General features: G+C 44.7%; 1 protein-coding gene across 4 annotated transcripts in view; it reads right to left on the bottom strand.

Moving 5' to 3' along the window:
* MAP2K4 (mitogen-activated protein kinase kinase 4) overlaps positions 1 to 12,462 on the bottom strand; it is a 38,292-nt gene that overhangs the window by 16,670 nt on the left and 9,160 nt on the right. For 2 of the 4 annotated variants that reach the window (XM_018573388.1, XM_018573403.1), the window contains 6 exons: positions 11,430 to 11,523; positions 8,149 to 8,265; positions 4,946 to 5,120; positions 2,567 to 2,686; positions 1,507 to 1,626; positions 485 to 536 (listed from right to left, as the gene is read on the bottom strand). In XM_018573388.1, coding sequence (XP_018428890.1) covers positions 485 to 536; positions 1,507 to 1,626; positions 2,567 to 2,686; positions 4,946 to 5,120; positions 8,149 to 8,265; positions 11,430 to 11,523 — 678 coding nt within the window. The remainder of the gene's footprint in view (positions 1 to 484; positions 537 to 1,506; positions 1,627 to 2,566; positions 2,687 to 4,945; positions 5,121 to 8,148; positions 8,266 to 11,429; positions 11,524 to 12,462) is intronic. The other 2 variants (XM_018573409.1, XM_018573395.1) reach the window with 2 other exon arrangements.

Genomic DNA, 12,462 nt, shown 5'->3' with positions numbered 1-12,462 from the left:
AAAAAAAAAAAAAAAAAGGTTCGGGCTTTGGTATGTATATATACACACACACATACACGTGTTAAGGCAACACACCAGGAAGCCAAGGTCTGATTGGACCCTTAAAAAAGCCAACACCTGGACAATAACATCCACCATTCTGTACTCAGCCCTCAATCAATTTAGCAACATCATGGCTGGCGAATGGAGCTTTCTGAAGCTCATTTATAAAACCAGATCAGAGCGCCTTTATTAATCAGGCTCCGGAAGTCTCCTCTATGGGTTGGAGTATAAGAGAAGGAAACAGTGTGCAGTGAGCAGTTAACCCCACTGCAAGGGTTATTTTTTTTTTTTTAACCCTTGAACTTTTCTTAGACAAGCACACTTCTCCCACCTAAACCACATCTCCTCTGGATTCTTAGGTCACTTGTATCATGCAAACATAAACCTTAACTAGCAAAATCCACCAGTAAACGTGACAATATCACACGCAGAGTCTGCTCACCTCTGTGAATAATTTTCAAGTTTTCTTTTAAGTGGTTCAATGCTTTCACAGTCTGCCGGAGAAAAGTAATATAGGAAGAAATCAGCAGAGATAAAACTTTAACCAAACAGCAATAATTATTTAATTCTGGAGGATACAATTCTTGCTACAGAGGTCACATGACTGCTACAGAGGTCACATGACTGCTACAGAGGTCACATGACTGCTACAGAGGTCACATGACTGCTACAGAGGTCACATGACTGCTACAGAGGTCACATGACTGCTACAGAGGTCACATGACTGCTACAGAGGTCACATGACTGCTACAGAGGTCACATGACTGCTACAGAGTCCTCCAGAACACAACGAACGTCAGGGCAGATCTTCAGAAACATGAAGATACTCCAAGCCTGTCAGGGTAAATAACGGATACGATCTACATGACATTTGAAAGTTTACTGTGGAGGGAACCCAGACATGAGGGCTCCATTCCACCCAACATTATGGGCAGCACAGTGGCTTAGTGGTTGGCACTTCTGCCCTGTAGCACTGGGGGTCCCCAGCCCAAATCCCGGTCAGGACACTGCAAAGAGTCTGCATGTTCTCCCTGTGCTTGTGTGGGTTGCCTCCAGGTACTCTGGTTTCCTCCCACACTCCATAGACATGCTGGTAGGTTGATAGGGCAAATTTTATATGGGAGCCTGTGTGCATGTGAGATAGTTCTAGAGGGCAGGGGTAGGTGGATGTGCACTATGTAAAGTGCTGCAAAAATTGACAGCGCTATATAAATACTAAAGTCAGCTAAAACCATAAACCGTTTGAGCATTTATGGCTACGGTGGAGACAGTGTCTGCAGTGTCCTCTGTAAAAAGCACTGAATAATAATTAGGGACATTTGGGTGTGACATGGATGTCAATGGCTCGCTGTTCTTGGTAAAGCACTGCGGAATGTCATACATACATATCACCGCCTAGAAATGAAACATTAGATGAAATATCTAAAATATAACACATAGTTCATATTAGAAGCATTTACTCACAGCTAAAGTGATTTTGCCGAGGATCTCCTCTGGAATAACGTCATCTAATGAACTATATACATATTTGTAAAACTTGTCAAACGAGGTAGCCATAAGCTCCATACAGATCCAGCAGTCACCCTGAAAGAGAGCGGAGATGGTACATATAAATAAAAAAGGGATATTTGATTGAGACATGACATCAAACTGACCAATAAGATAGTTAAAGAGAACTAAAGCCAAACCTTTTTTTGGCTATAGTTTTCTTTTAGGTCAGAGGAGTACATTACAAAAAAGTTGGCATCTAGCGGGCTACAGCCTGCTACTTGCCAACAACGCTGCAGCCGTGAAAGATCCCGACACTATTGTTGGGATCCACCCTGATGCCTGATTGACAGCTGGCTGCGCCTCTCTAGAGCAGTGCCTGCCCCCTCCCCATCTATCCCTCGAGTCAGTGCCAGCAGAATAGAGAGGGGAGGAGGGAATCCCTGCAGGGAGCGGTCACTGACAGACAATGCTCTCCGCAGGGAGAAGTGTGAGCTGAGTGATCAGCGGTATGTGATCGCTCAGTTCCTGAGCTGTAGTGCCGACGTGACAGTTGTAGTGTCACACCCCAGCTCCAACTAGAGTCATCTTGTTCCCTTATGACTGCAAAAAGTTCGTGAAAAATAGAATGTGCCCAGAAGGAAAAGCATGCCAACCTTTCCAAGCTTATGCGGAGTGAGGATGAAAGCGCCAAGCCGTAGGGATCCGTGCAGAAATGTTTTTGTGACCAATAAAAACTAATATAAAACTGGACTTGCTGCGACTGGCAGAGCACATTACTGTGATCGCGTCACTCTTTAGGATTCTCTCCTTCCTGAAAGCCCATGTGACCAAAAGCCTCTGGTTCTGTGCTGCCATTGCCCCATATCTAGACAACCCCTATGTCCTTCACCCCATATCCATTTTGGCAGCTATCCGAAAATTCCTTTCCTCCAACGTTTCCGACCTGTCCCAACAGGCAGCCAATCACAAAGCAGCAAGAGAACACCTCTTTATGGCTTGATCATTTCAGCCATGAATGTGCCCGAGGACTCACCTCTCTAAATAGTGCCCCATAAAACTGAACAATGTAAGGACAGTCACTGCTTCGCATCACCACATCGAGATCCATCAACAGCTGCTTCTGTTCCTTCTCATCCACAGTTGAGCGGATCCTCTGTAGGACAGAAGGACAAAAAAAAAAAAAAAATGGGGGTTAGACATTTTCTTAAAGTGGACAGTTTAGACTACAGTTTCATATTCTGGTAACGTGGATGGGTTCCATGTTAGATGGACTGTCAATTTAGCTGGGAGTGCAGCCCACACCCGAGTAACACCAAAATTACTGACAGCATCCATCAACAAGATGGCCGTCGGCAGGTATCACAAAGATGGCTGCGCATATGCACAATGATGACACGGCGGGGTGTCACCCAATACCCGCTCCGGGATGCCCCTGCCTGCACAGCAAGGGTTAAGTGCTAGTTTGTCTATGGGGCTATAATATCACCTGATCCACAGAGCTGGCTTGCTCTTACACCAGTCCCTGGAGCCTCCCTGCCTGGATGGGAAGGGGGTTTAACACCGCGGATGTCAACTGGTTAAGGGTGCATTCACACCAAAAATCAAAAAGGAAATCACGTCATGGATGCGCTTTCTTGTTCCTTTCCTCCAGTAAGCTTGATCCTTCCAGCAGCCTCGGCTACCTGGAACGTCACGACAATGAAAACCACAGGGTACCAACGTCTGGTTTATCGTCGTCGCGCTGTCTAGTGCTTCTCCTGCATCAGTGCACAGGATGGCGTATCGACCTACGGTCTGCCTTTGATTTTACAGGTAGCCCCACCTCCTGCTGCGCCCCTAGCTATAGAGCGACAGTGACACCTGCAGGAGAGCATCACTGTCATTACAGCTGGATTCTGCAGGGGGCGGGATCACAAGAGCAGTATGTGAGGCTCCGCCCCATCCCAGGCACCTAGTGGGAAAGCAGAATCTAGCTCTCTTTCGACCGTGAAATTACAACATTTCGAAAAATGGGGATTTAGAGGAATTAGTTACACATTTGATTATATTAGGTCATGTGTACTGTAGAATTCCACATTAAGACGTTACAAAAACACTTTAATCCATTCTGGTGAAACGCGTCAAGGCAACTATACAGTTTTCTGATATTTTGCATAATCAAAGTTGTGAACCTGAAATCAGATCTGTGATCTTCAGCTTTTGGAAATGTATATAGTCTAGATCAGTATAGTCTAGGTTTCAGATGGCGTGGTGGCGATAATGTCACTTCACATAACATGCTCCCCCCTATAACTAGAAGCACCCTGTATTTTGCATCAGCTAACGAGGAGCATCAGTATAGGGCAGCTAAGGGGTCCATGGGTCCGGGTGGCAGGGTTCCCTGCTATAGAAGAGATATACTTTATACTTCCCTCTCTGGCAGCGCATGTTGTGCAGCCTCCACAAGACTCCAGCATTCAAAACTTCCTGGAGTGTTCAATTTCTGCTTTCCTCTGGCCATGGCACAAACGTTACTACAAGAACAGTGCTGACGTAGGTGGGTCGGAAGGAGGAACCGCAGCGTGGGGGACACAGACATCAGACAGCCCCGGAAGCTTTGAATGCTGAAGAGGCCATAACACTGGGACAGACGGCGGTAGGAGAGACAAACCAGCATAGGGAGCTTATAGAAGTTTAAGAACCTGACAAGAGTCCTTTAATAGTAAACAAACCATCAAAGCCAATGAAACCTATTTTGGTGTGCAGCCGGTCCTGGTAGTAATCTTCACTAGACATGTGCGATTCGTTTCGTTCCGAATCGAAATTCGGACGAATTTTCGTAAATTCGGATGTATCCGAATTACAGACATAACGAATGCAAACGAATCCAAATTTCCATTTCCGAAATTCGGTAGCGTTCGCACGAACGTTTGTTTCCTGTTCGTATTCGTTTCTTATTCGTTTCGTTCGTTGGAGCAAAGTGACATTAGAGAAGGAGAAAAATATTTTTCCCCCTCAAATGTCACTTTTGCTGCAAACGAATAAGAAACGAATAAGAACAGAAAACGAAACGAACGTTCGTGCGAACGCTACCGAATTTCGTCCGAATCCGAAATGACTTTCACACCCGAATCCCGAAAAACGAAATAACACAAATCCGAATTTAAAACGAAACGAAACGAATTTTTTGGCAGTGCACATGTCTAATCTTCACCCCCCTTCCCACTATATACCAACTTATTCCTAACTGACAAGACTAACGCTTCCCCCAGTGCCTGAAAAATTAAACTGTCAAAGCTAAAGACAGTAGCATGTGACACAACATATCCTGACATTTCCAACATGTAGGAGCGCTTACACCAAATTATCCACCATTGGCTGTTATATAAAAAAAATGGCTCCACCGTACTTCCATGCTGGAAACGCAGCTCACCTTGACGGCCATTATCTGTCCGCTTGGATTGTGCATCATATTATTGACAGATCCATACGCTCCTCTCCCAATCTCGCCGAGGTCCTTCAGGTCCTCCGCTGTGAAGTCCCAGTGCTGCTCCGGGGAGAGCTTTAATTTTCCTGAAGACTCGATGCTGTGTGTTCGTAAGCGCTCTCTGTACAGATTAAAAGGGAAGCTATGTTAAAACAAAACCATAAAGACAAACTATCTAATGCACCAAATGCACCCGCCTGTCCTCAATTCTGCAGCTGGGAGGGACTGTCAAAAGACAATTTACTAAACTACACATCCAGAATATAGTTTTCTGGGGTTCACATTCTGCTCCACAACACCAACCCAGATTCAGCCCAAGCATATTGCAGGTCAAATCGGAGAGTGTCAACTCAGCCTTGGGAGGAACCATCTGGTCACAACAGCGTAGACAAAAAGGTTCTTCATTATTAGAATTATCCAGGTGATGACAGCAAATATTATAAGTGACTAAGAGAAGGGACTTGTATCTTACTAGAAATCGTTATACGGCTGCAGTTACCTTCCTCTACAATAGACGGGTAATAAACTGATACATTGAGGAAATGCTGAAAAGGATCAGCTGCTGGGTTAAAGCCGTTCAATTTTATTCCTGGTTTACACGAATCCGATGCCAAAATGGTTAAATTCTTCTAACCAATCCGCAGTCATTAGCTGCTAATAATTCCCGAGAGCGTCTTTGCAGTTAGTGATAAACGAGGCAATGAATAACGTTTGCCCTAATGTAATTCCGGGCTCTGTCGAGTCCCGTGTAGTAAATCTGAGCTGATCGAATTTATTGCCGCTTTCCACACAAACAAAAGCAGTAATCTGCACCACATGAGACCAGGCTGCAGCCGGTGGAAAAGGTATATCCGGAAACAAAGCAGACATCCTTTGTGAAGACGTTACCATCCCGCAGACTACACATAGAAGAAAATATATACACAGCTCTAATGTATGTGGACCCCCTTCTCCGAATGACTGAGTTCAGATGTTTCCAGTGAAGGCTACTGTTAAAGTGAACCTTTTCCCTCAACCGAAATATCAGTAGGGCTGCAACTAATGATTGTTTCCATAATCTATTAGTTAGCCGATATAGGAAATGTAAAGAAGGGGGGGGGGGTATTGTGGACACACAGTCCTCAATCGATTTTTCTGCAGCCACAGCACTGAATGAAAAGAAGGGACTCCTTACAGAGGCTTCCTGTTCATTCAGAAATTGAGGCGATAGTAAACAGATACTATGACCACAACCATGAATGAACAGGAAGTGATTTAGAGCACTTCCTGTTAACTCATAATTGGGGGACACAGTTTCTGAATACTATGTCCTCAATTATTTACAAACATCATAGTGATCAGTACTGATCACTGAATATTAGAGTGAATGATCAGCAAAGATCTCACGTGTTTTCTGATAGTCATGCAGCACTCCTTCCCGCACCACCACACTTGGCCTCCTGACCACTTTCTCCTCCCCACTGGACAGGCGGACCGGCTCTCTGATACAGGCAGGGGAGAGCAGCAGGGATTGGAGGGGACACAGACTGCAGCGGGCTCCCAGCAGGGAGAAGAGAGCTACAGAACCGATGCAGTGGCAGCAGGGGAGGTTTGGTGGAGCTCTCCTCACTGGTGGGCACCAGCTGCAGGGGTCTGTGTAGCCTCCGATCCCTGCTGGGATCAGTGGGGAATGGAGGGGGAGGGGCACAGATCCATTGAAAAAAAACGGCTACCAGCGCAGAGGAGAGAACTAGGGTGCCCACACCAATTAAATCGATAATGAGAATCGTTAATGATTCTGATAATCGATTAGCTAGTTTCAGTTCCAAATATCAGCTCTGCATGTTGAACACTAATCAGTTTATAGTCACATGTACAGTTAACCACTTCTGATAACAAAACTTTTTTCTACTTCTCGGTTTCTTGAGGCTCTAGTGACAAAACCCATCTTCCTACTGCCCCCTTGGAAGGCCATTTTGCCAATGTTCTCCAGAAAAGTTTCATGGTAAACTGCGAGATCTTGGGATTTTTTTTTTTTTACTGCACAGATGACGTTACTGTTACGTGTGCATGGAGACAGATGCAGAGCTATGCACGAAATACTGAAATCCCACAAGGTTTGGGTTCATTCATTGGTCTGTTTAATGCCTGCTGCTCACATGGCAATGGGTAAACAAAGCGGCTTCATCGGTGGGCCCGCACAAAGAATCAGGACGAAGCTGTCCACCATTGACGTATATTTTGAAAATAGTCACATGGGTTTTCAAACGTGGGGTCGATGAAGCGATGTCATGAAGGAAAATAGACACTATATAGTCAACAATGATCATTTTTCCTATATTAAGTTAAATAATGTTAATGAGGTTTATGAAAGCGGGTTGGGCAGGCAGAAGGCTCGCTTTAATCCTACAGCAAAGACATTTTAGATGATTGTGCTCTTCCAACCTTGTCCTAACAGTTGGTGAAGGTCCTTTTCTGTTCAAGCATGATTGTCCCCTGTGTACAAAGCCACCTCCATAATGACATGGTTTGACCAGTTCGGTGAGGAGGAACTCAAGTGTCTTGCAGAGTCCAGACCTCAACCATACTGAACACCTTTGCAATGAACTGCAATGATGATTGTGAGCCAGGTCTCAAAACTGAGTACCGGACCTCACAAAATGGGCACAAATTCCCACAGACACCCTCCAAAATATTGTGCAAAGCCTTCCTAGAAGGGTGGAGCATGTTTTAGCCATAAACTCCATATTATTGCCCACGGTTTTGGAATGCGTTCAAATAGGTGTGATGGTGAGGCCCCCCTCCCCCGTCCGTTCCGCCAGTCATCGCTGACTTTTGTCCGTGTAGTGCAGTTTAAAGTATAAAGAGCTGGTAAACGACTCATGGTGGGTCTTATGTAGCCATTTAACATTAATCTAGGTCAGTTGCAGGGATATTGTAGGTGCCAGCTGCAACCCCACGTGATTAAGTGTAGAAATCCCAAGCATAATATGGAAGAGGAAGAATTAAACTATGAACGGTCTCTATCCAAAAATAGAACTTTGCCTGGTTCCTGAGGAGTCAAGTGTGAGAAATTCAGTAATTGCTAGTGATGAGGTAGGCTGTATTCCTGTGAAGTGCGGGGACGTGTGAACTTTGCAAGGTCAGCCATCATAGAAGGACAAACTTACAGTCTGCTTTTTGTGGCCTGCTCGCTGGAGCTGAACGACCTCGGGCCAGTAAACCGCACTTCGGGTTTTTGGTAGGACTTCGTCTCGAGGTTCCTAACGGCAACTGGTTTCTGCACCCTATGTAAGGCAAGGAGGCACAAAGGAAGCGGTGGGTTTATGGGTGACGACATAATAAGAAAAAAACGGGCATGCGTATTTAAAAGTTATTCACATATTACCAAGAACTCATGAATTGTGGGGAGTGGGAGATGCAAGACATTTGTTTTTTTAGAAAAATTAAAATACAACATACAGGGAAAAATACACAATCAGTAAAATGAAAAGGCAGTTTTTTTGCTATACCAGTATTGTAAGATGCATCATGGGCCAGTGGAGGCGCCGATCCCAGTGAACTGCTAACCCGTAAATATTACTTCTGTGCAAAACTCAGTCCACCAAGTTCCCCGGAATCCAAGTTCCAATTCCCTATACTAAGATCTCACAATGCTCCTCATATGTGGTCTGGGTGGATCCTCTTCCTAGCTGTGCGATGTGATGATGCATCGCCAACCAGATTCAACCTTCTAAAAAGGCAAATTATATAGAAAGTGGCAGCAAGAACCTTAATGGTATGGCGTCTGCAATGTATGTTTATAGGAATCTCTTTCCTGCATTACAGTCAAGCAAAAGGGGATCCCAGATAACAGATGGACTTTGGGTTTTTGAAGGTTCTCATTTATCCAGGCCACAGTATACTGTAGCTAGTAACTTACATTCATGTGGACTTGTTCTTTATTGTTGGAAGAGGTTTTGTAGCTTATCCAAGTCACTTCTTTACCTCCAATGAGTGTCAGGAATTAGATCTACATGGGCAGCACAGACAACTTAGAGAACTATGAGGTGAGTGCTTTTCACTCACCTTATAGTTCTAGCTGACCTGTGACAATGAGACTGTCACAGGTCGGCTCAGTAGATCGGGAGGGGAGCGAACAAATAACGGGATTCGCTCACCTCTCGATCCTGTCACGGCCCTCTACCGTGACCGGGGAATGGCTTGATTCCCCCCTCCCCGATCCTCCAGCGCTGACTGGCGGAACGGATGGAGAAGGGGGAGGTACAGCTGGCTCTGCCTCTAGATAGGCAGAGACAGCTGTCACTCACGCAGCTGGGCGGATCCAGACATAATTGTCGGGATACGCTTCAGCGTCTCAGTATACCGCGAGCTACAGCTGGCAGTTTACCGAGATTAGGGTGACGGGAGGACGCTAGTTTGTGTCCTCCCGTTACCCTAAGGAGAACTATGGGAAAAGCCTTAACCCCATAGTTCTCCTTTAATTCAATCACCATGGAATGGGACAAGGCAGATGTTGATTGTCCAAGAACAGAATGGCAACTGTGAAAGTTGTGGAACCCTGTTCTAGTTGCATAATTCCATCCCATCGAGGTCAGTGAGGGACAAGAGGACAAATGCGTCGCAAGACATGTGAAAGAGGCCATCTATGTCAAACTGGAATGGCTATCCATGAACAGGACTGGAGGCTTTTGACATGGTCTTCCACATATGCCGTTTTACCATCTTTAAACCGGCACTTTGACAATTCACACTTCCAGCCAATTAAATTGAGGAATGAACACCTATGTAGACTGACACCAAGGGATAGGATTATGGTCACTAGAACAGAGTGGCTCCAAATATTTACACCTCACATCCTGTTCATGGACTGTCAAGGCAGATGTTTGTCCAAGGAGATTGGATTAATGGGCTTGTGGTATCTGTATGGATATAAATACCAGGGTATGTTCCGGACACATTAGAAATTAAGTGGTTTGTAGAAAGCTACTAAAATGTCTTCAACAAGTCCAGTTGAATGTGACCAACTAATACTAGCTATAATTGGGTCTTAGAATTAGGCCTTTGTTAGGAGAACTTGAAGCAGTCTGCATTTAAACAAAGCAAATGATCAGTGCAAAAAGGGCATCTAACTGCTCTAGCCAGCTTGCCACGGTCACATTTATGCTTTCAGTGTCGTCACCCTAGAAAGGATGTAGTAATTGCAAAAGTGCTGCAAACTGATGCAAATGCGTGTTCTAGGCAACATGGTGGCCATCCAATGTCACCAGTTTACAAACACCTGGAAACCAGACCCTGCCGTTGGGAACTGAGAAGCACTTCTCTACCTCGTAGTATGAGAACATATTAGTAGAATGTTTGCTAAAATAGTTTGGATAATATAGTTCTAGCAAAAATATTTAGATTGCTGCAAGAAGTCAGTTCGGCACCACAATTTTTTGTAGCCTAAAAAAGGCCTAAATACAGCATTATCCACGATGTCAGTGTGTGACTGGACCCATTATTGGTACAGGGCACGCTCAATGCCATTGAGGAATTGCTCCCTTCCTGACATTTCTCAATTGCAGTTTAGTGTAATATCCCTTGTTATGACCTTGCCAGAAGGAGAACATCACCCTTGCCTAGGTGCAGCGGAAAGGAAATCATGGAAAGGCAAGTATATGATCTCATGTGGCGTAATCCCCCCAAAAGAGCATTTTAGGGAGTGGGCAACTTGAATAAGAAGACCTTGACATTGAGGTGGAAGGTCCACTTTTTGTAATCTTGTTGAGCTAGGAGGGGTAATCATGTACCATCACTTGGCCAGTGACCACCATCACTTGGCCAGTGACCACCATTACTGGGCCACACTTTAGGTTTTGGTACTAGGTCTCCTTGAAACTCAAGTCTCTATGATGTACTAACTAGGCAGTGTCAAAGAAACAACCCATGTACGCCAAATACCCGCAATGTACTTTCCGGAAAAAAAAAACAACCCAACAATAAAATAATGAGTACGGTCCTTTGGGTCTAGAAGGTTCTAAAATCAGGAGCCGTGCGTGTGCTCTGAACCTTAGAACTCAGCCAGGACAAAAAAGTAAAACCCTCCCACTTTGCTCTGTGATCTGTCAGCACAATGCAAAGAGAAGGGCACAGACAACTTGTATATTAGGTGCAGCTGGCTGTTTTGAATGATTTCAGCATCTCCTCATAGGTCAGTGGACCTCCTGCTTCTGCATTATACTGTAGTCCTTCAAGTAGTTCTACCAAAAAAATGGCACGCTCTAAACGCCACCAAACCCAAGCAGGAGTTTGTGCACCCAATGCTCCGAACTGGCCGCAATCCACAGACACAGGAAGGGTTTATACTCGTCAGCTTCTGTCACTGCACCCGGGGGGCACAAACACAGAGCCAGGAGCAGAGGCAGATGCTGGAGTAGGGGGATCCCAATCCCGGATCCTCAGTACTTACATGTGTGTAGGTTGGATGGTGGGGTTCAGAGTGAATTTTGCTGTGGTTTTGAAGGCCGGATTAGCAAAATTTAACTTCAGTGCTTTCCGTTTACCTGTGGAGCCAAAAATAAACAAAACAAATTACCCACAAAACAACCGCTGGATGATAACACAAAGAGAGACCTTATATACTCCCAGGAGTACAGAGAACGGTCCTGTTCATTATCTCTACTAGCATTCCAAAGTGGCATCTTAAATACTCTGCTGGAGGACTCTGCTCCTTCCTCTATAACTCTCCTCTCCTGAAATACTCTGCTCTGCTGGAGGACTCTGCTCCTTCCTCTATAACTCTCCTCTCCTGAAATGCTCTGTTCTGCTGGAGGACTCTGCTCCTTCCTCTATAACTCTCCTCTCCTGAAATACTCTGCTCTGCTGGAGGACTCTGCTCCTTCCTCTATAACTCTCCTGAAATACTCTGCCCTGCTGGAGGACTCTGCTCCCTCCTCAGCTGAGAGGAAATGTTCCTCTCAGCTGGGGGACTCTGCTCCTTCCACTATGCAACTCTCCTCTCCTGAAATACTCTGCTCTACAATATCTACACAGTGGAAACATTTTTCACATGAAATGGTCATTTAGCTGCTGGAGTCTTTATTTTCTCACAAAGCATTATTTCATCCCTTTGTTACGCAGCTCTTTTATCTGATGTCCTCCAGAGACCGCAATTAAATTCTGCTTCCGGCAACCTGAAGCTAGCAGTAAAAAGGAGCGATAACGATGTGATCAACTTTTTTAGGAAACTCAATGGCTTAAAAAAAAAAAAAAAATATCAAAATAATACACGTCACTTAAAAGGACATGCAGTGAATAGGATGGTTCATTCAGCTGATGTAGCGAAGAATAATAAATAATAATAATATTCTACACCATGCATTACAATGTTTGAGTCAAGTTGAAAAACATTTATCCAAGACTGAAAACTACAACTTTAAAATTCAGTTTAAGAAAAAATAAATAAACATTTCAACAAAAATAGCCTATTTTGCATATGACTT

This window comes from Nanorana parkeri, unplaced genomic scaffold (assembly GCF_000935625.1).
Source record: "Nanorana parkeri isolate BGI_ZX_2015 unplaced genomic scaffold, ASM93562v1 scaffold47, whole genome shotgun sequence".
NCBI lineage: Eukaryota > Metazoa > Chordata > Amphibia > Anura > Dicroglossidae > Nanorana > Nanorana parkeri.
This window is presented reverse-complemented; position numbering and strand designations above follow the sequence as displayed.